At 46.1% G+C, this 23,246-nt stretch overlaps 1 protein-coding gene across 3 annotated transcripts; it reads right to left on the bottom strand.

Annotated features, from left to right (window-relative positions):
- Positions 1 to 1,618: 1,618 nt before the first annotated feature.
- Positions 1,619 to 22,076, bottom strand: LOC123632998 (kinesin-like protein KIFC1). Of its 3 annotated transcripts, XM_045543886.1 has the most exons (12): positions 21,925 to 22,076; positions 20,057 to 20,122; positions 12,525 to 12,662; positions 12,303 to 12,390; positions 9,802 to 9,855; positions 9,633 to 9,683; positions 9,025 to 9,425; positions 7,534 to 8,313; positions 6,618 to 6,908; positions 6,443 to 6,516; positions 6,233 to 6,308; positions 1,619 to 3,103 (listed from the first exon to the last, which is right to left on the bottom strand). In XM_045543886.1, exons 1-12 carry the CDS (start codon positions 21,934 to 21,936, stop codon positions 3,059 to 3,061), a joined length of 2,076 nt encoding a protein of 691 aa, XP_045399842.1. In that variant the 5' UTR covers positions 21,937 to 22,076; the 3' UTR covers positions 1,619 to 3,058. The 3 variants fall into 3 exon arrangements, with proteins under 3 accessions (XP_045399842.1, XP_045399843.1, XP_045399841.1); XM_045543887.1 differs by lacking the exon at positions 20,057 to 20,122; XM_045543885.1 differs by lacking the exon at positions 20,057 to 20,122 and having other exon boundaries at positions 12,525 to 12,580; positions 21,925 to 21,977.
- Positions 22,077 to 23,246: the final 1,170 nt, after the last annotated feature.

Genomic DNA, 23,246 nt, shown 5'->3' with positions numbered 1-23,246 from the left:
GTTCGCTCTTGCCTTTATAAGTACTTTCAAGACTTTTTCAGCCACACCCAAAGGTTTTCATTTCCACATGAAACAAAATGTAGAGAACTGAGCAAGAACTTATTGTAGAAGTTTCAGTACCAAAACTCAAATTTCACATTCTGCAGAAACTTAAAATCATCAGAGAAGAAACACAAGATTATTTTTGAAAAATAATCTGGTGGGTGGGTTTCAAAAAACAACCAATAAGTATGGTTTTGCCAAAATCCAAACAGGCTGTACAAGCATTGAGCCTTTTCCTTGGACTTAATTGGGGCTGGGAGAATTTATCACTTTTGAATAAATGATACAATTGCATAGTTCAAAATGTAAAAGCAAAGGGATGTATGGAAAAATGTCCCTGCCACTTCATCCCTCATTAACATACCTCCCTCCCCTGAAGACAAGTAATGTTATCAATTCCTTCCAGACTTTATAATTTTTGGATTATTTCATTTTTTAAATTGACAAGTAAAACTGTATTTAATGTGTACAACATAATGGTTTTGCTTTGTTTTTTTAGAAGCAAGGTCTCCCCATCTTTCCCAGACTGGACTCGAACTCCTGGGCTCAAGAGATCCTCTCGCCTCTGCCTCTGAGTAGCTGGGACTACAGGCATGTGCTAGCATGCCCATTGATGTGATATTTCGAAATGTATATGCATTGTGGAATGACTAAATCTAGCTAATTAACATATGCATGACCTCTCATAATTATCATTTTTGTGGTGAGAACACTGTCACCCAAAAGACCACCAGGATGGCCAAATAAAAGGAGAGCTTTACTGGTGATATCAGTTTGCAAACTAGGAAGAGATAGTCTCCTGCTGGACAGAAGGTGCTCTTTTTATTTGTTTATCTATTTGTTTTGAGACAGAATCTCACTCTCTCCGCTGCTGGGCTAGAATACCCTGGCGTCAGCCTAGCTCACAGCAACCTCAAACTCCTGGGCTCAAGCGATCCTCCCACCTTGGCCTCCCAAAGTGCTAACATTACAGGCATGAGACACCACACCCAGCCTAATTTGAATTTTACCTTAAATAGCCACATGTGGCTTGTGGCTACCATATTGGATAGTACAGCTCTGTAATATTCAGTTATGTAAATATACCACAAAGAACGTATTCATTCTTCTGTTTATGGATGTTAAAGTATTTCCAATTACTTTATATATTGCTATATAAAACAATGCTACAATGAACCTACTTCTACATGCCTTCTTGGGCAAATGTGGGAGTTTGAGTGTAAGCTTCTAAGTGGAATTGTATTATCAACTCTACTAGACATTGGGAAATGGTCTCCACAGTGGCTTTTCCAGTTCATCCTCCCATCCAATGTTAGACAGTTTCTACTGCCCTATGGCTTCATCAACATTTGATATTTCCAGACTTATCTTTGCCAATTTGATGGATATGAAATGTTATCTCATTGTTATTTTAATTTGCATTTTGTTTCCTCTTTGAAGAATTGTCTTTCATACTGTTTTCCATTTTTTCTCTTGGGTTGGTTGTATTTTTCATATCAATTTGTGGAAGTTCTCCAAAAATTCTAGATAGTAATGCTTGCTTGATTATATGCATATACATGATATCCAAATGGTATACCTTTTATTATTTAATTTTATTTTTATAGTATCAGTACAGTCATATGTATTTCAAAAGGTACAAAAAGATAACCAGGATTCCTCACAAAGTCAGACATAGAACTGCCATACGACTGACAAAGATTCTCTCCTGACCAAACGCTAGCCAGACTTCTCTGAACCCTTTCTCAACGAGGTCTCGACCTTGGGCGATAAAGACTTAAACACTAACATAGTTTCTAACAGCTCAAGGCCACATCCCTAGGAAGACCCTCGCTTCCTTTAACTGTCTGGCTGAGAAAACTCCAGGCTGCCAGAAAAATTTACTGTTTGTGCTGGCCAACAACTGAAATCCCAGCCTCTGTGGGTGGTTAGGAACCTAAACTGCATAAGCTCCAGTCAGCGGGCCCAGTTGAGTTTAACAAAAACCAATGCCCCTTCCCAGTTTTTGTAATCTTTTACTTCTCTGACTCTCCCGAGCCCCCACTCACCCACCTTTCACTCCCTCAGTCTCTTTAAAACACTCAGTTACCTCTGTACAAATCTGAGTTGAGTTCAGTTCATTCTAGACATTATTCCCTACCGGGGCGGTGACAGCTAGAACCGGCCAGGGAGCCAGCCAATGGGCAGCGCGGGGCGGCTCAAACGCGAAGGCAGGGAGAGGGCGGGAGGAAGGAGCCCGCAGTCGGTGGGAGCGCTCGGCCCTGCACCTGGCCCTGCTCCCGGCCACCGGTCCCACCTTCCCGCACCCACCAAAGGAGCGGTCCTGCCCGGGGCTGGGGTGGCCGGTGGTAAGCGCCAAACTTAACTAGTGATCGTGGCGGGAGTGTGTGTAGCTAGCGGCCACATGTGTGTGAGCTAGCGGCCACATCTCGATGTGAGCGACGGGGGGAGGAGGCATTAGGAAGAGGAAGATGATCCACACCTGGATCTAGAACCAGAGAGCCGAGGGAGGAAAAACCCAAGACCGCCCCGCCCCACCCCACACTCCCTGCAAAACAAACGAACGGCAAAATGGACATCCACAGCTCCCACCTTAACAGATAGGAAAAGAACCCTTCTCCTTAGGCAACTGCAATAAAACCTTTATTTTAAAGAATAAAGAACAGTTTAAAATAAAGGTTTTACTGCAGTTGCCTAAAGAATAAAGAACAGTTTAAAATAAAGGTTTTATTGCATTTGATTAAAGAATAAACAGTTTAAAATAAAGGTTTTATTGCATTTCATTGAAGAATAAACAGTTTAAAATAAAGGTTTTATTGCATTTGTCTAAACTGTTCTTTATTCTTCATACATAGCACCCTCCACCCAATTAAACATCCCTCAGAACCACCCCCCGCCCAAGTACACACATATAGCATCTGGATCGTCTTCACTTCCTGCAGGCCTGAGCAGTACCAATACCACACTGGTTCAGCACCCACCCCCAAGTACACACATACAGCATCTGGATCGGTCTTCATTTCCTGCAGGCCTGAGCAGTACCAATAACACACTGGTTCACCTGGCGGGGGGGGGGGGGAGATGGTTAGACAGAACAAAAAAGTTTACAGAGTAACCAAAATAACAATTCTCTCAACATTTCCCCCCCTCCCCCCAGTGCTAGAGCTGCCCTCAAGGAAAACTGAAGTAAAGGTTCTGAAGGCAGGTTCAGGCTGGTCCCAGTTGTGTTTAGCTCTCCTATGTCGACTGGGCCTGTAGGAGGTGAAAAGGCCCGAGAAGAGATAGAAGCTCTCTACGTGAAGATTCAGGAACAGAGAAGACTTCTCTTCCCAACAATACCCTGGTCTAGAGACCCCAAAACTCTCCCACTCTAAAACAATAACCTATTAACAATACCCATTCATGAAGTATGGGGGAAGAAAATGTATAAGATGAATCAGAAACAAAGACTACTGGGGTCCTGTCTAGGAGCCAGTTTGAAGGGGCTCCTACTGGCCAAAGATGGGACAATTGAACATCAGAAAGAATAACTGCAAAAGACAGACATTGAATATACAAGCATCTGCAAAATGGTAACCCTCAGATAAAAACTCATTGGTCACCCTTGGAAGTTGCTAGGATATCAACTCCTAATACTGAAAATAATAAAGACTCTAGCAATTATCTTGCTTTTCCCATATGAACTGAACTTCAGAGTAACCAAATAGATGGCAAGGGAAAGTTCTCAGTTCTCAGAAGAATTGTTGCTGGGAGTGTGGTGATTCACACCTATAATCCTAGCACTTTGGGTGGGAAGCCAAGACAGGAGGATCACTTGAGGCTGGGAGTTGGAGACCAGCCTGAGAGCAACACAGCAAGACTTGACTTTATCTCTACAAAAAATAGAAAAATTAGCCAGGCATGGTGGCGCGTGCTTCTAGAGCCAGCCACTGGGGAGGCTGAAGCAGGAGGATCGCCTGAGCCCAAGAGTTTGAGGTTGCTGTGAGCTATGATGATGCCACTGCACTCCAGCCTGGTCAACAGTGAGGCCCTGGCTCCAAAAATTAAAAACATAAAAATAAATCCCTATTTTAAAATCCCCCAATGAAATGATGGCTCTAGGTTTAATCACTGTTTAATAAAATCATTATGTGAAAAAGTCAATGAGGAGTTTTCAAATGGATGAAACACCCAAATCTAATGATCAATATATCATTAAAAGTAGAACTAGATATTAGGTGTCTCCTTATATGAAACAGGATGAAGGGCCAGGCGCAGTGGCTCACGCCTGTAATCCTAGCACTCTGGGAGACCGAGGCAGGAGGATCGCTCCAGGTCAGGAGTTCGAGACCAGCCTGAGCAAGACCGAGACCCCGTCTCCACTAAAAATAGAAAGAAATGATCTGGACAGCTAAAAATATACAGAAAAAATTAGCCGGGCATGGTGGCGCATGCCTGTGGTCCCAGCTACTCGGGAGGCTGAGGCAGAAGGATTGCTTGAGCCTGCTGTGAGCTAGGCTGATACCACGGCACTCTAGCCTGGGCAACAGAGCGAGACTCTGTCTCAAAAAAAAAAAAAAAAAAAAAAGAAACAGGAGGAAGTAGACTGCACCATCTATTAAGTTTTCTTGCCAAGAAATTTGAACCCGATTACAACCTAATCAAACCCCTAAATCTAACTACCAGATAACAAAAAGTATGGGAGGAAGAGGAAGCAACTGGCCAAAATCCAGAATATGATACATTCTATAGGACAAATAACCTTACTTCTACAAAGAAATGACATACTAGTGGCAGGGTGGGGTGGGATTCTTATAGATTAAAAGAAATGAGATATTTCAACCAAATGAAGTCGGTGGCCCTTGCCTGGACCCTGATTTGAACAAATCTAATGTATAAAAGACACTTCTGAGAGTCAGGTGAAATTTAACATAAATTGGGTATTAGATATTAAGAAGTTCATGTTGTTGGGTGTTATGTTGAGATAACATTAATAAAAAATTAGAAAAAAATGCCACCACCCTTTTAACTGAACTTGCAAGATCGTGAGGGAAATCCTGATCAAAGGAAGATCGAACAGGGTGCAGGTGCTGGGGCAACTGGCTGCTCCGTGGCAGTAGTCCACGCTCACTGGGAGGAAGCCCGAGCGCCACGAAAGGGCAGACCTGATCAGACCTCAAATAAAGCCAGAACCCATCAAAGAACTATACACTCAGGAAAAGGGTGAACGAGAAGAAAAAATTTCCCCCAGACACAGACAGTAAGGAGACTTTCTGACTTGCTAACTCTAGAGGAAGAAGCTTAAGTCTCCTTGAGAATTCATGGCCTCGTGGGGTTTGGAGCCTGAATTCATACTACTTGGAATAGTCTGAAAAACCCATAAATCTCCTTTGATCCAGCAATCCCATTTCAAGGAATATTGCCCTAGATAGTTAGATGTAACTAAAGACATACCAAATGACATGTACAAGGGTAGTCAACATGGGCTTGTTTGTAACAGAAAAAGAGTGGAAACAATCTAAGTGTCCAGTAGAGGGAACTAGTGGATAAATTTTGGTGCATACACAGAGTGGAGTCCTAGACAGACCTAAAACTAATAGGTTGATCTCCGTGTGTCGATGGGAATATTGGAGCTGTTTTGTTAAACAAAACAAGACTCAGAACTACATATATGTGAGAGAGGGAGACAGATGCCTTTTATATAAGGAAGGGGAATAAGAACATGCATATGGCTTGTATTAGCAAAAAGAAACACTGGAAGGGGTAGAGCAGGGTCTCTAACCTTTTTGGAAACAGGGACTGGTTTCATGGAAGACAATTTTTCCACCAACCAGGGGCGGGGGCAGGTGGCAGGGCCTGTATGGCCCAGTTCCTAACAAACCACAGACCAGTACCTGTCTGTGCCCTGGGGTTGGGGACTGCAAGGGTAGAGGATGGGGTGGACAGTGGTGGTGGTAAAACTTCACTGTGTTGTGTATACTCTCCATAGAGTTTAGACCTTTTAATCAGCTCTAAAAAAAACTTAATTCAGAAGCCAATAGTTAAAAATGGAACCAGGTGAGTAGTACCCTAGATGTCTGACAAATGTAAATCCTTTCGGGATAAATGTGTCCTCCTCCCCCAATGGCCTGGTGGACAGAATGAGCTAGGATGGAGAAGCCCACAACCATCCATGGCTCCTGACAAGGCCTGAGCTTGGTGGTAATTGTACCTTGGAGGCAAAGCGTAGCGAGTTGAGGGTCTCAGAGGCATTTTCTTCTAGTGGGGAAATGTTCACAAACATGAGCCTATGGAAAAGAAAGATGCCCAACCCCAGCATTAGTGGCCAGCAGAGCCTGAACAGGTCTCCATCTTCCCCCTTTCCACCCCTCACTCCAACATAGTTCCTACCCAACCCCTGCCATCCATCCCTTTCACTCACATCTTAGCGCTGCCGCCCAGAGAGTTCTGCAGCAGGTAGGTGAGCTTGCTGTTCCGGTAAGGCACGTGGGACTCCTAGAGGGTTGAGGAGGGACGACTGGTTAGGATTCGGCAGGGTTTCGCATGGCCAATCCTAACTGGTCCCAAGGTCCGCCCCCCCCCATTTCCATTCCCACCTTGTTGCTCAGGGCCATGATGACCAGCCCCAATGTAGACAGGCTGCTGTTAATGGCCTGTGTTTCCCGGAGGCGTTCCCGCTCCCCAGGGCCGAGGACTAAGCCAGGGTCAAGCCGCTCACTCCCAGCCAGGTCCACAAAGCTGAGGCGGGCCCCACACTGCACGCCTCGGCTGGAGTGTTCCCCAGAGATCTGTAGCTGGAACACACTGTGGCTACGTGATGATCGCTCATTCTGGGCAGTGCGGGCCACAGCCCGGTTCTGATGGGCCAGACGGAGCAGGGCCTCCACCTGCAGATGGGGAACAACGAGGGGCAGAGGCAGGCAGGAAGTCAGGACATATTCATGTCGGGTCGGGTATGGTAATGAAAATGAGTAAGTCGGCCCCTGCCCTCTTGGAGCTTTCTTTCTACCCAGCCAAAAGACAAAATAAAATGCACAGTATATCTGAGAATGCTAAGGAGTAAAATCACAAAATAGGAAGTGTGTGAAGGTGGAGCGTGGGGCCAAGTTTAGACAGGACAGCCAATTATGGCCTCACTGCCTTAAGATCTCCAGGGCAGGAGCATTCAGGCAAAGGCTCCGAGACAGAAGTATGACTAGCAGGTTGAGGAACACCCAAGAGGCCAGCATTGCTAGGGTGAACTGAACAAGGTGTGTAGCAAGAAATGAGACCTGAGAGGCAACTGGCAGGGGGCCGGTGACCCTCCCTCCATCAAGCAGATGTATCACTCCTCTTCCTTCCCTGGTTCTATATCCCTACAGCCCACCAGCCAAAACTGAACGTGGTACTCTATCCTTCCAACTTGCCCTTCATCCTTCAATTTTCTCCTGCTCCTTTCTCCATCTACTTCCACCTTGTGGTAGCCTGCCCATTCCTCCCCATTCCCCAGTTCCAGTGACCATGGGTCCTCACTTCTTTCTCACAGGAGACAGGGACATATCGAGCATTGGTGACAGTAAGCTCCTCACTCTCTGGCCCTGCACGGCGGATCTCACACTCGCTCCCTTGGCCCTTCCGGGTTCCGGTGGCCAGGAGGTCTCGGACGGTCTCATTGTAGATCTCTACGTAGCTTGCCACAAAGCTGTAGGTCCAACCCTGGCCACTTAGCTCCTGGACCACGGAGAAGAGATGCCGCAGGGCCCGAGGGATCAGCCCCTGCAACTGGGAGTCTCCCCCAGGCCCACCCTCCATTGTGAAGGTCTTGCCGCTGCCTGTCTGGCCATAGGCAAAGATGCAAACGGGATAGCCATCCAGGGCTGATTGGACAAGCATGGAAATCTCCTCAAACACTTCATCCTGTCCACTCCCTGGTGGGAATACCCGGTCAAAGGAGAAGTCGTGGCAGGTGGTGGGGGCTGGCGCCCGACTTAGGGTCCCACGCCGTTCATCAGTCCGGGAGAGGGTAAGGCGGGTTGGAGGATCAGAGGGTCCACCAGGGCCAGAGGGATATAGGAGGAAGCCAGAGGGTGGAGCAGGCTCCCCTGGAAGGACAGGGCGGACCCGGCAAAATACACGGATGTTGCCCTTAAGTTCCTGCAGCTGGTTGTGCAGTCGCCGGCGCTCCATTTCTAGCCCATAGATACGTTCTCCTCGTTCAGCCAATAAGGCTGCCTGGGTTGCGGCCTCCTGCTGCAGAGATGCCACCTCTGCTCGGCTGCTTGACAGAGCTGCTTCTGATACCTGCAGCCGCCTCTGTCCAGAACAGAAGAGAACATACACAGAGCGTGAGATGCAACCAAGAATAAGAACAAATCATATGGCCAAGATGGAGTAGCGGGGTGGAGGTGGGGTCCCTGTCCCCATGGACCTCAGAGGCTGGTAAAGAAGGAGAGATGAGAAAACAGGGAATCATGGTACTAGGACAGGGAGTGCTACGGGAATAACTAGGAGGGGCACAGGAAGATGACATAGGCTGACACCCAAAAGTATAGGGATAAACCAAGGGAAAGATGGAGTGGAGGAAAAACATTCCAGAAAGAGGGAAGCACATATACAAAATGCCCAGAAATGAAAGTTGAGTCATTTAAGAGACTGCAAGTAATTCAATTTAGTTGGTGCTCACCAGGAAGGAGTGAAATGACACGGAGAAGGGAGAGAAAATACCATGGGGATTTGTGGTCAGGAAGGGGACTTGAAGAAAGAGGGGGCATGGAGGACTAGGGGAAGACATGGATCCAGGTGGGACCTATTCAAACAGAGTCAAGGGTGGCGAAAAGTGTGACGGAAAGCAATATAGTCAGGAGTGGGCTAGGGGAGAGATGGGTGGAGGACAGAAGTATACTGCTGGAAATAGGTGGTCAGGGGTTCTCAGCCCCAAAAGACTTCAGGAGCACCTAGAAGAGAGGGGAGGCACAAACTCTGCTAGGAAAGAGGGGCTGGGTTTGATGAGAATCTGGCCCTCACCTCTTGTTCTTCTAGTCGGGAGGTCAGTTGCCTCCGCTCCTCCTGCAATTCCAGCTGTTCTTTCTGGAGCTCCTGAACCAAGCCCTCCTGCGTGCCCAGTCGTGCTTCCAGCTCCAGGACACGGGCACTGAGGTTCTTCAGCTCCTGCTGGCCCTGCTCAGCCTGGGCCCGTACCCTGGCCAACTCTCCTTCCAGTGTCCCACGCTGTATCCCCAGGGTCTTGGCCTGTTGTTGGGCATCTCTGAGCTGGTCCTGCAGCTGCTGGTTTTCCTTGTCCAGTGTTTGAGTCCTCTCATGACAGCATTTCAGCTCTGCATTTAGGTCACATAACTGACCCCTTAAGTCCCAGGCTGGACGTTTGCTGGGTTTCTTCCCTCCCACCATGGGAGGAACAGCTGATGCTAAGATGGGCACAGAAAGGACAGAGGTCAGTGAAGTCCTGGCTCTCTATCCCTCCTCCCTTCTGGCCTTTAAGGCCTCCATACCTGATGCTACATCTGTCTCCTTTCACTCCAGACAGAGAAGAGACCACATGGATTTTTCTGGGTACTCACCACCTCCTCTTCCCTATCCCAGCCTCTCACCCAAGGGTTACGTTTGTCACCTACTGCCAGGCTTCTGGACAGCAACAGCGGGGACTGGCTTCTGGTTCTTCACCACTAGAGAAATGGGGAGTTGACTTAAGAATTATGTGGGCCAGTGTCCCTCCACTTCCATCATTCTCCCTTTACATATACCCCAAATCCCTTCTCAGCCCCAGCTCTTAAGCACTATTACCTGTGGCAATAGCTGTGGAACACCGAGGCCCTGTCTTCTTGGAAACTTTTTGAGCTGTCCGAGAGATGGGAGAGAGGAAAAAGTAGAGTGATCACTCTGAGGGTGCCATGTACACTGGCAGGCCAAAGGCACAAAGACAGGGCAGGTGCTTTTCCTGGGAATTAGAAAAACAATAACTTCCCTCATCCCCTGAGTCTGGCTAGCTCCTAATGATATCCCTCCTGGGATCAGAAATTATGGGGATCCCTAATTATCCAACGGGATTGGTTCTAGGACCCACCCAAGAATACCAAAATCCAACGATGCTCAAGTCCCTTATATAAAATGGTATAGTATTCTACATCCTTCTGTATACTTTAAATCATCTTCAAATTACTTTTAATACCTAATACAATGTAAATACTACATACAGTTATGTGCCACATAACATTTTGGTCAACGACAGACTGCATACACAGTGGCAGGCCAGTAAGATTATAATGGATCTGAAAATTCCTATTGCTTAGTGGACATCGCAGCCATCGTAATATCATAGCATTACTCACCCGTTTGTGGTGATGCTGGTATAAAAAAATCTGTGCTGCCAGTTGTATAAAAGTATAGCACATACAATTATGTACAGTACATAAATTACTTGATAATGACAATTAACAATTATGTTACAGGTTTATGTATTTACTTTACTATACTTTTTATTGTTATTGTAAAGTATACTCCTTCTACTTAGAAAGACAAAAAGTTAACTGTAAAACAGCTTCAGGCAAGTCCTTCAAGAGGTATTCCAGAAGGCATTATCATAGAAGATGACAGCTCCATGCATGTTATTGCCCCTGAAGATCTTCTAGTGGGACAAGATGTGGAAGTAGAAACAGTGACATTGATGATCCTGACCCTGTGTAGGCCTAGGCTAACGTGTTTGTGTCTTAGTTTCAAGCTTATTTCGGGGGGCGGTGGGTGGGGGAGGCGGCGGAAATAAATTTCTTAAATTTTTAAATATAAAAAAGCTTATAGAATAAGGATATAAAGAGAAAATATTGTTGTACAGTTGTACAATATATTTGTTTTTTAAGCTAAATGTTATTACAAGGAGTCATAAAGTTAAAAAATTTTTAAGTTTATAAAGTAAAAAGTTATAGTAAGCTAAGGTTAATTTATTAGGAAAGAAAGATATTTTAAAAAATAAATGAAGTGTAGCCTAAGTGTACAGTGTTTATAAAGTGTGCAGTAGTGTACAGGAAGGTCCTAGGCTTTCACACTCACTCGCCACTAACTCACTGACACCCACAGCAACTTATAGTCTTGCAAGCTCCATTCATGGTAAATGCCCTATAGAGCTATGCCATTTTTTATCTTTTACATTGTTTTTTTACCATACCTTTTCTATGTTTAGATATGCCCAGATACACAAATACTTAGCATTGTGTTAAAATTGCCTATAACATTCAGTAAGTACAGTAACATGCTGTACAGGTTTGTAGTTGAGGAGCAAAAGGCTACACTGTATAGCCTAGGTGTGTAGTAGGTTATACCACCTAGGTTTGTGTAAGTATACTCTGTGATGTTCACAAGACTATTAATTTCTAAGATTACATCCCTGTCATTAAGTGACACTTGACTGTAGTTGTTTTACTGTACAGTTTTTAAATTTGTATGATTTTTTGTTGTATTGCTATTTTTTATTTTTATTTTTTATATTTTCAATCTGTGTTGGTTGAATACACAGATGCAGAACCCACAGACACGGAGGACACATCACCACCAATAGACATGGAGGGCCAACTGTATTCAGTGTATCAAGAAGCAACTTGGGCCGGGCACAGTGGCTCACGCCTGTAATCCTAGCACTCTGGGAGGCTGAGGCGAGAGGATCACTCGAGGTCAGGAGTTCGAGACCAGCCTGAGCAAGAGCAAGACCCCATCTCTACTAAAAATAGAAAGAAATTATCTGGACAACTAAAAATATATATAGAAAATATTAGCTGGGCATGGTGGTGCATGTCTGTAGTCCCAGCTACTTGGGAGGCTGAGGCAAAAGGATCACTTGAGCCCGGGAGTTTGAGGTTGCTGTGAGGTAGGCTGATGCCATGGCACTCACTCTAGCCCGGGCAACAAAGCGAGACTCTGCCTCAAAAAAAAAAAAAAAAAAAAAAAGGCAACTTGGACCAAGATAAGTAAAAAGAGCAGGAGGCCAGAACCATGTCTAAAGTATGCTACCATTTGTATAAAATTCAGGGGGAAAGAGGTATTTGCTCGAATACCTATAGAATTTCCCTGGAAAGACATGCAGTTGCCCCTGGGGAGGGGAATTGGGTAGCTGGGGGACAAAGGCAAGGTGGAGACTTTTCACTGTACAACAATCTTTGTGTACTTGGACTTTTGAACCGAGTGAAATGTTACTACCTATTCAAAATAGACTAAAATTGAAAGAAAAGAAAGAAGTGAGTTGAAGAGCACTGGACTTCCATGCCCTTGGTCCGTCCCTACCCACCCCTAGAGCCCACCTGTGGTCTGTGGCACTGTGGTGAGGGGTGGTGCTCTGGGGTAGGATGTGGCAATTTTGGTTGGTGCATCCAGGCCTCGTGTCCGCTTCTGGGGAAAGATAAAAATGGGGTCTATAGCCACCCTCTCTAATTGGTTTATAATCTCTCTCACTCTCTCACACGCATGTGCATGCACACGCACACGCACACACATACACGCACAGCTCTCCACACCCAGCTCACCTTCTTAGGCTCCAAGGCATCCTCCATCTGGTCAGGTCCCCTCTTGAGTCTGTTTTCTGAGAGAGGAAGCCGGGAAGATGCCTTAACCAGGGGTCTCTTCAGCTCTACGTTCCCCTTCACTTCTAACAGGGCGGGCTTCTGTTGGGAAAAGAGACCCTTAAGACAACACCCAGGAGCCCAAATGTTCCAAGACCTTCCCTTCTTGGCCCCCCTAGCCTCAATTCTCAACATCACCACCAACAAGCAATAACTGAGTACCACATGTGTCAAAAGGTAGAACTCACAGATCGTGTGTCAGCCAAATAGCACGAACAGAAGTGGGACATAACATAAAAGTGGGAACAATCTCTAAGGGGAAAGCTGGATGTTAGGTCTGAGCTAACTTTAAGGGTAGTACTCAAATAAGCAAAGAGAAATGGACACTCTTTTCAGAAGGCAAAAACTCAAACATGCACATGGTACCACTGGGAAACCAATAGAACATTTTAGCTGGAGCTGAGAATCATAAATAAGGGAAAGAGTGGAAGATAGATAAGGCTGAAGATTGGTTGGCAGAAGCAGGTAACATTTATTGAGCACTGTTTTAAATGCTTTACCTGTATCAATTTACTTAATCCTCACAGAAGCCCATTTTGGGAGGTGCTATTATTAATTCCACTTTGTAGATGAGGGAAGGAAGGCACTAAGAGGAGAATAGCTTGTCTAAGGTCATTGGCAAGTAAAAGGCAGAGCCAGAGCAAAATCTAGACACTCTAGTTCCAAAGGCCATGTGTTTAACTGGCTGGACCACATTACCTCATAGGACTTTGACGCCAGGCTAAGGAGGCTTTCTCCCTGTGTACTGTGAAGAGCCAGCTACAGTTTCTGATCAAGCATGTAAAAAATATACCATGGAATCTATTATAAAGAATAATACTGAGTTGTAAGTAGGCTGACTTGCATGGGGAAGGCTAGAAGTAGCATACCAATATGGCGACCACCAAAGTATATGGGTGAGGGAGCTGTGGGCAAAGAAATAGAGATCCTGTCCTTTAAGCAGTCTAAAACTCAGTGCCTGGGGATTATGCCTACCCCATGGTTTCTCTTATCTAGAGTGAATGACCATTCTGGTTTACCCAGGACTGAGGAGTTTCCTGGGACACAGGACTTTCAGTGCCAAAACCAGATCATTCGCATGCAAACCAGGACAACCGGTCACCCTACTCCTATTCCACCATCAAGAAAGAACAATACACAGAACAACTTCTGATTTTTCACTATAGGTAACTTTTAATTCCAAGGCCAGGTCTCTCTCTGCCCTTCAATTTACTTCAGTTATTCAATATTTACTAAGTGTTTGTGATATGCCAGGAAATGATCTGGGTTCTGGAGTAACAGAGATGGTCCCGACTCTCAAGATGCTCAGAGGACAGCAGAGAAGAGAAGCATTTAAAGAGATGATTAAAACTTTACTGAGTATTACAGTGAATACAGAAGCCATGGATATGGAGGTCTGACTGTATTTTTTGGCTGAGTCTTCAGGATGAAAAGGAGCTAGTCTGATGAGTTTGGGCTAAGGAAGAGCATCCCAGTCAGAAAGCAAGGAGGGGTGGCATGTTGCACTAACATTTGCTGACCAGCTGCTCTGTGCCAGACATTGTTCTAGGTGCTAGGCTGACGGTAATGAACATCAAGTCCCTGCCTCCCCAGAGTGTACTTTCTAGGGCAGTCTTTTCAAACTGGAGTACTGCAAGAGAATTACACTCTATAGAAAATGATCTATTTTCTCAGTTCTCCTAAGGACGTACACAGCTCTCACCATTCTGTATGCATAAGAGAGAAGTGAATTCACTAGATACAAACAAAGGATGCCTTAGGACATTAGAGATCAATTCTAAACAGAAATCCATCTGAGAGAACCAGGTGAGCCTTAGAAAAGCTAGGCAGTGGGATGAGGAAGTGGGGCTGGATTACATGAAATCAAACATTGATCCAACCAGGACCTGGCTTGGGAGAGGGAGGGAGGGGGAAGAGAGTTCAGGCTGACTCCAAGGTGCCTGCCATAGTTCCATTAATCAAGATCACAGGAGGGGCCGGGCGCAGTGGCTCACGCCTGTAATCCTAGCCTTCTGGGAGGCCGAGGCGGGCGGATCACTGGAGGTCAGGAGTTCGAGACCAGCCTGAGAGAGACCTTGTCTCTACTAAAAATAGAAATAAATTATCTGGACAACTAAAAATATATATAGAAAAAATTAGCTTATCTGGACAACTAAAAATATATATAGAAAAAATTAGCCGGGCATGGTGGCACATGCCTATAGTCCCAGCTACTCGGGAGGCTGAGGCAGTAGGATCGCTTAAGCCCAGGAGTTTGAGGTTGCTGTGAGCTAGGCTGATGCCACGGGACTCACTCTAGCCTGGGCAACAAAGTGAGACTCTGTCTCAAAAAAAAAAAAGATCACAGGAGGAAGAGCTGATTTTGTTTTTCTACTTTTTTTTTTTTTTTTTTTTTTAGAGAAAGGGCCTTGTTTTGATGCCCAGGCTGGTCTCAAACTCCTTGCCTCAAGCGATCCTCCTGCCTCAGTCTCTCAAATCGCTGGGATTACAGGTGTGAGCCACCACACCTGGATGGTTTTGTTAACTACACTTTTTATGTTAAGATCATTGTAGATTCACATGTAAGAAATAACACAGAGGCCCGGGGGGTGGTAGCTCATGCCTGTAATCCTAACACTTTGGGAGGCCGAGGTGGGAGGATTGCTTCAGGTCAGGAGTTTGAGATCAGCTTGAGCAAGAGTGAGACCTCGTCTCTACAGAAAAATTAGCCGGGTGTTGTGGTGCATACCTGTAAGTCCCAGGTACTTGGGAGGCTGAAGCAGGAGGATCACTTGAGCCCAGGAGTTTGAGGTTGCAGTGAGCTAACACCACTGCATTCTAGCCCAAGCAACAGAGTGAGACCCTGTCTCAAAAAAAGAAAAAAGGAAAGAAAAAGAAAAAAAGAAAAGAAATAACACAGAGAGATCTATCTGAGAGTACCTGAAGAGCTTGTTTTTAAGAGATGCTAAGTTTGGCTTTGGGAAACTGAGTTTGAGCTGCCTGTGATACAATGAGATATACATTCAAGGATGTTCATAGATCATTATAGAGAAAACTGTGAAACAATCTGATACCCTGCTTTTTGTTTTTAGTTTACTTGTGTATTGTCTTTCCCTACATTAGATTGTGAACACCATAAGAACTCACCTGTTTTTTTAATAACTCTATAACCAGAGGGCCTTGTACAATGTCGGCTACATGTTAGGACTCTACAGTTCTTGAAGGAATGAAATCAAATGTCTATCAGCGGGGGATACTTAAAATAAACTGATAGCCAAACACGGTGGCTCACGCCTGTAATCCTAGCACTCTGGGAGGCCGAGGTGGGCAGATTGTTTGAGCTCAGGAGTTCGAGACCAGCCTGAGCAAGAGCGAGACCTCGTCTCTATTGAAAAAATAGAAAGAAATCAGCTGGACAACTAAAAATATATAGAAAAAATTAGCCGGGCATGGTGGCGCATGCCTGTAGTCCCAGCTACTCTAGAGGCTGAGGCAGTAGGATTGCTTGAGCTCAGGAGTTTGAGGTTGCTGTGAGCTAGGTTGACACCACGGCACTCTAGCCCAGGCAACAGTCTCTTGACTCTGTTTTCCCTGCCAGCTACTATCTGTCCTTTTTCCTTGCTGCCCTTTGTAGCAAAACTCCTCAAAACTATTGCCTAAAGAGTATTTCCTGTGTCCAATTTCTCTCCTAAAGCCATTCCATTCAGGCTTCACTGCCACCATTCCACTAAAACTGCTGTCCTCAAGATCACCAGTAACTTCATGTTGCTAAGGCAATTCTTTATCTTCATGTTTCTTGACCCATCAAGCAGCACTTGATACAACTGACTGCTCCCTCAATAGACTTACTTTCTTCATTTAGCTTCCAGGAGACAAACTGTGATTGGCAACCTCACTTCCCATTACCTGACTTCCTTGTCCCACTTCTCACTCATTCTAGCCACAGTGGCCTCCTTAAAATACAACTCTTTAGGGACTCTTTGCTCTAGTAGATCCCCTCTGCCTCAAATGTTCTTTCTTTACTATCCACTTGCCTATCTCTCTCACTTCCCTCAGGTCTTTATTCAACCCTCACCTTCTCCATAGGGCTTACTGAGACCACCCTATTTAATACTCTAGCCTGCCAGTTGGCCTCCTCTGCTCCCTCTAACCTGCTTGATTTTTCCTTTTCTCCATAGCACTTATTGCCTTCTAATAGTTACATAATTTACTTATGTTTATTTTCTGACTTCCCATCAAATGGCAGCTCCATGATGGCAGGGATTTCTGCCTTGTTCACTGCTACTGCCTATGAGTACCTACAACAGTGCCTGGCAGATAGTACGTGCTCAGTAAATATTTGATGAATAGATCTGAGAAGACTTTTACTATTTCTCACTGTCATATCACACTCCTCTGCTCTTTGGTTGCCTGGATATAAAGAATACCCTTCAGGTTGATTCCTGACTTTGGGTAAATTTGAACGTTACACACTAGTGAACAAAGGATTCAGGCAGGAGACCTGTTCCGGCATCAGAGGTCTATACACATGCTCATCTCTCTCTACTGGAAAGGGGAAGCTGTAGATGGTCGTGGGGGAAGCAGGGCACCAACAAGACAAGGAACTAAGTCAACCAGTCCCACCGGGTAGGAATCTGCAAAACCTGAGGAAGGAGAGAGAATGAGGGCTCCTTCAGCTCAGATTGTCCCACTCCCTCTCTCTCCTTCCTATATCCCGAAGCAGCAGCAATGATGAGAGAGACGATACAAAAGGACATTAGCATGGATGTGGCCTCATATAACCGGTTCTATAGGCAAAAAAAATATTTTCTCAATAATGTTTTTGGTTCCCTCATATTTCAGTTTTGAGTGTTCAGTGTTCACATTATGGTTGGGGCTGGTAGCTCTAAGTGGCCTTGACAGTAAGATTTATCTCAGCCTTGCTAACTTAGCAGCTACAGTCACGTTAGGCAGAAAATAGAGAACTCTTTAGCAAAATTTGCTGACCAGAACTTTGTAACTTTCTGTTGTACTGATGCATTCTTTCGAGTTTCTTTCCCAGGAATGGCGGAACCTCCTATAAAGCCTCATACCACCTGTTTGTCCGGAGAAGATAAGACAAACAATAGTCCACCAGACTGTGCCTGAAGACCCACTGAGCCTGCGTATAAGGTTGAAAGAATGACCAATATTAACCCCTAGCTTGTTATAATACTAACATCTCCACTCTGGGAGGGACTTATCTGCCATTTTTTGATCATGGGATGTACGTACTAGCATGATTTCTCACTGCGCTTGTGTGCCTTGTACTCCACTCCAAACACACAATGATGCTCACACCCCTCATGCATTATTCATTTTGCCTGCAGAAAAACTCCTTGACCCTGTTGGTCAGGGAGGTAGATCTGAGGCAGTTCGTACCCCACCCCCCAGTTGATGCATCCATAGAAATAAATCCTTTTCTTCTTGACAATCCTCGTTGTCTCAGTAATTGGCTATCTGTGCAGCGGGCAACACTGAACCCCTACTGTGGGTTCAGTAACAATTTGGGGGCTCTTCCAGGATGCATTGCTGGTGGCTTGGACGCTGTGGAGCAGGCAGAAACTTTAAAGCCTCCCTAGCACCTGCCCAGCTGAGTTTCTGCCACCAGCTTCGGTGTCACCAGTCCCAAACACATCCCTGATTGTCAGGGAGGAAAGGATCTTTGACCTTCGCATTTTGGCATTTGCGTCAGGACAGGTGAGTGCTGTTTTAAGGTATCTCACAGGGGAGTAACTCATCTCACCATCTGGGGAAATTCTCTGGAATTCCAGTCTGGGTTGGAGGCCTCACTAGAAGCCTCAATCATTTGGGAGAGCAGGACCTGCAGGCTCTTCTCTCCATTTAGGGAATTTCAGAGGAAATCCCATTTGGGTTGCAAGCCTCAACCACTCATTTGGGAGACCAGGACCTCCGACTGTATTTAGCTCTCCCTAGGCTTGTTTGTTAGAACTGCAGTCCACTTGGTGTGTGATTGTGTGTGTTTGTGTATGTGTGACTATGGGAAATAAGAATTTCATCCCTAAATGTAAAAGCTGTACACTGGGAATCCTCTGACTCTGCTGTTGAGGTTTTATGCCATTTAGACCCAGGAAGGTTGTTTGTGGTAATGGTTGGTTTGGGACAAGATTCTTGAAAACTTCTCTCCAGTCTCCCTCTGTAGAAATTTGTTTAGAAGTATTCTATTTGTTTTGAGTTTTGCTTTGTCTAATGTGGTGTTCCTGGGCTTGTGTTTGAAACCTTTCAAATTTCTCTTTGTAATGAGTGTTTATCTATATTAGTATGTGACATATAAATGTATTGTCTATTATAAAGTTTAAAGAGATGCCAGATTTTCTAGGACTCCAGCAGGTCTCCACATACTATGTTCCGTTCTTGTGCATGTTTAAATTGATGGAAAAATTACATCAAGAAAATCTCACAGCTCAAACGGTCAATCTGCCACTATAGAGTTAAAATGCAAAATTTATTGAACTGTATTTTTTGCCTGGTAAAGCTGCTGTTGTTAGGTTACAGGGTGTTGAGATGGAGCTCACTGAACTACGTTATCATAAATTCAAGGCCAACCGGGAACAGCCAGTTACTCATTTGAAACTGAAGGAAAATAAAGGTTAAAGAGGCCTTTTAAAAAAACTCAAACTCCCCCCTCTCCCCTTCCCCTAAAAAAAAAAAAAAAAAAAAAAAACACAAACAAAAAACTCAAACTGTCATGAAAACTGCTTTACCCAAAACTTTAGTCCATAGTTTTCATTACATTACCTATTGGGACAACTAAAGTTTGGCCACATGAACAAGTCCCAACTTTGTCAAAAACAATTTAATCCAACTGTCTTTTACAAATTGGTCTCAATATCACTATAAGCCTATAAAGAAAAAATGGTTATTTGTGCAATAACGCTTGGCCTTAGTACACCCGCAGGTCTAGGGAAACATGGCCTCTTAACGGATCATTATGCTACCATATTATTCTCCAATTAAATTCATTTTTCCACCGTGTTGGGAAATGGGATGAAATCCCTTATGTACAGTCTTTTACACTTCTGTATCAAAACAAGCCAAATCAAATTAAATATAAGATTCTAATCAGAGGACAGAAGCTTTCAAGGTTAGGGAACAAGAAGCTAGATCTAAGAACCCCATCTTGCCAACAGAAGAAAATGCCCACGAAGACCTCTGGGCAGCTGCAGCAGCAGCTCCAGCTGTGTCTGTGCCAGCAGCTCAGGCTCAAGCTGTGGCTGAGGTGCCAGCGGAAGCTTCGACTGCAGTTCCAATTACTCTCAGAGATCCCTCTCCTAATCCTCCTGCCCCCACCCCCTTATGACTCTAGACCTCTTTCTTCACCCTCACTGGCTCCTCCAGCCATCTATCTTTCGCTTTCTTCCTTCTCTGGGGATAGTCTTGGGAAGCATGAGGACATGGTCTCTCCTTCACACACTCACAGGATGCACAATTTGGCTGGGGTCCTCCCTCCTTCCCAGCAGGGCAATTTCCTTTGGGATGGATCTCTATAGGAGGAATAAATGAGAATGAACAACCGGCTGGATTAATGTGGGTTTATAGCCCATTTACCACTTCTGATTTGTATAGTTGGAAACAGAATAACCCTGCCTACAGGGATGATCCACAGCGTATAACTGATCTGTCTGAATCTATTTTGGCCATGTATCACCCCATATGGGCAGATATCCAGAGCCTGCTTAACATAATGTTAATTTCTGAGGAGCATCACACTGCCTTAGACAAGGCTCAAGAAAAAGCTGATCGAATGCATAAAGAAGACCCAAATAACCAGGTGAGAGCTGGAGCTAATCTGGCCATCCTGACATATGACCCCAACTGGGACCCAAACAATGGAGATGAAGGTAAGATTCAACATTTTCAAGACTGCATCCAAGTTGAGCTTAGAAAAGGAGTCCCCAAAATTAAAAGCCTGAACAAAGTTCAGGGAATAAAACAGGAAACAGATGAAGATCCCTCAGCCTTCCCAGAAAGGATTATGGAAGCATATCAGAAATACACTGATGTAGATCCAGAAAGTCCTGATAATTCAATGTGAATTAATATGAACTTTGTTGGCCAGAGCATGCCTGATATCCAGCAAAATTTACAGAATTTAGAGGGGGTTCTTACCTTGCCCATATCTCATTTAGTTGAAGTGGCCTATAAGACTTTGTAAGCCGTGAACAAAAAAAAGAAAAAAGAAAGCTATATGAAATAAAACAACACACTACAGAACAGCAAAAGAGTGATCAAAAACTTACTGTACCATTGATAAAGCTAAATACAGAAGATATGGAATGACAGGTCCCTAGGGCTCCCCAGAATTCATGGGAATCACAGCCAGTGATGAATATCTCCCACCAGGAGCCCACGGTAACCATAAAAGTGGAAGAAAACCTGATTAATTTCCCCAATATTTTTTTTTTGGAGACGGAGTCCCGCTCTGTTGCCCGAGCTAGAGTGCCCTGGCATCAGCCTAGCTCACAGCAACCTCAAACTCCCGGGCTCAAGCGATCCTACTGCCTCAGCCTCCGGAGTAGCTGGGACTACAGGCATGCGCCACCATGTCCAGCTAGTTTTTTCTACATGTTTTTAGTTGTCCAGCTAATTTCTTTTTATTTTTAGTAGAGATGGGGGGGGGGGTGTCTCGCTCTTGCTCAGGCTGGTCTCGAACTCCTGAGCTCAGAGGATCCTCCCGCCTCGGCCTCCCAGAGTGCTAGGATTGATTACAGCCGTGAGCCACTGCGCCCGGCCAATTTCCCAAATTCATAACAGCTGCAACTTACTCAGTTGTAAACTTTACATTAGCTAAGCTTACTAAAGACTCAATGCTGGCAACCGGGTTATCTGGAAAACCCTCCCAAAATTATTTGCTCCAACCACTGGATTGTGCTGTTGGGAATTCTCTCCTCAAACACAGCTCGCTATACGTGCCTGAGTGCCCTCTCCCATTGCTGGGTAGAGACCTCAAATGATCTTTCAGAATAAACAAGTGCATAATGCAGTTCCTCCAGAACATGCCTGTGCCTCGCAAGCAGCTCCGATTGCCCCCTTGGCTGTCCTTCAAGAGCTGCCTGCTGTGGGAGGGGATGGGAGGACGGAGACGTCCGTTCCGATCTCCCGGAGTTGCTCCCTGCAGTCTCCAGTTGCTCCTCCGCCCCTTTCCACTGCCGCGGGGGCACCCGGACCTTCGCCATGCAGGCAGGCATGACAAAGGCCGGCCGAGAGCCGAGTGCTCGACAGCATCCGGGCGGCCAGCAGCCGTCCCTGCCCTTGTAGCGGGACACCCGCGGCCGCCCCTACCCACCTGTGGCTCCATGTCCACGTCCGTCCCACACACGCCGGGGGAGCGCAGTGAAAGAGGACTGGGCTCCGGGGATCCCGGGACCCGCGTTCTACCAGAGAACGCTTGCGACGCTGTGCGACCGGCAGCCCCGCGCCACCGCCGCCCGGTTTGAATTCCAACGGCCCACAGCTGCTCACCGCGCTCCGCACGCAGAGGCCAATCGTCGCCGTCGCCACAGAGAAGGGCCAATCGCAGCGCCCTCCGCCTCCGGAGGCCACACCCCGCCCGGCCTGCGGCATCCCAGGCGGCGCGAGGCAGGGAGGCAGGTTAATTCCACTTCCGGCCCACTGTCTCCCCTCACCCGCCCTTCCTCTATCTGTAATCCCGCTGGGTTTCCGCTTGGCTCCGGCGCTGCTTATACGTCAGCAAAGGCGAGGAAGACGCCCCACGAACGCAACACGCCGAAAGCAACGGGTGTCGGGGCGGAGGGGGAGGGGGAGGGACGCTAGGGCCGAGGAATCACGCATGCGCAAAGCAGGACCTGTGCGTGGCAAGGGGCGGGGCGAGCGCCTCCTAGCGCCCTGCAGTAGGAAGCGCACTCGTGAGCCCCCACTGCGTCGCCGGGCCTGGGGCTCCAGCGCGGCCTCTGCTGGCGGGGCTTGACCTGGTCTCGGAAGTCGCCGCTGGAGCCCTCGCTCGGGCGTGTGAGGCTAGGTCTGCCCGTTCTTCGGTCATTTCCCGTATCTCACCAAATTTAGGGGACTTGGGTACAACTTGGCACTCCATGGAAGCCCGACGGTGGACGTACATTCGAGACTCAGTCCCCTTTCTCACCCCACCTCCCACGTCGCTGGTGCTGGGGAACTGGCTTGGAGCCTTCCGAACCTGGAACACAGGGGAGGGTTTACTGCTTCCGTTTTTGGAATGTTTTATGTCTTTCAAACTCTGCATATGCATTATTTCATTTAATAATCGCAAAACTTCACAGAGCTCTTGCTGTGTGCCAAGTTCTTTGCATAGATAGGTGAAGGAGACAGGTTTAGAAAGGTTAAATGACAAGTACAACGTCACACGGCTGGTTAGGAGTGGATCTAGATCCCATTAGCTTCAAAATTCAAGCTGTTTCTGTTAACCCACATTGTCTTTTGCAATCTTAGTAACAGAAACAGCAACCCCAGCCGGGCGCGGTGGCTCACCCCTCTAATCCTAGCATGCTGGGAGGCCGAGGCGGGCGGATCGTCTGAGCTCAGGAGTTCGAGACCAGCCTGAGCAAGAGCGAGACCCCCGTCTCTACTGAAAAAATAGAAAGAAGTCAGCTGGACGATTAAAAATATATAGAAAAA

This window comes from Lemur catta, chromosome 2, assembly GCF_020740605.2.
Source record: "Lemur catta isolate mLemCat1 chromosome 2, mLemCat1.pri, whole genome shotgun sequence".
In the NCBI taxonomy this organism is placed as follows: domain Eukaryota; kingdom Metazoa; phylum Chordata; class Mammalia; order Primates; family Lemuridae; genus Lemur; species Lemur catta.
Note: the sequence above shows the minus strand (reverse complement) of the source record. Positions and strands in the feature narration are given on the sequence as shown.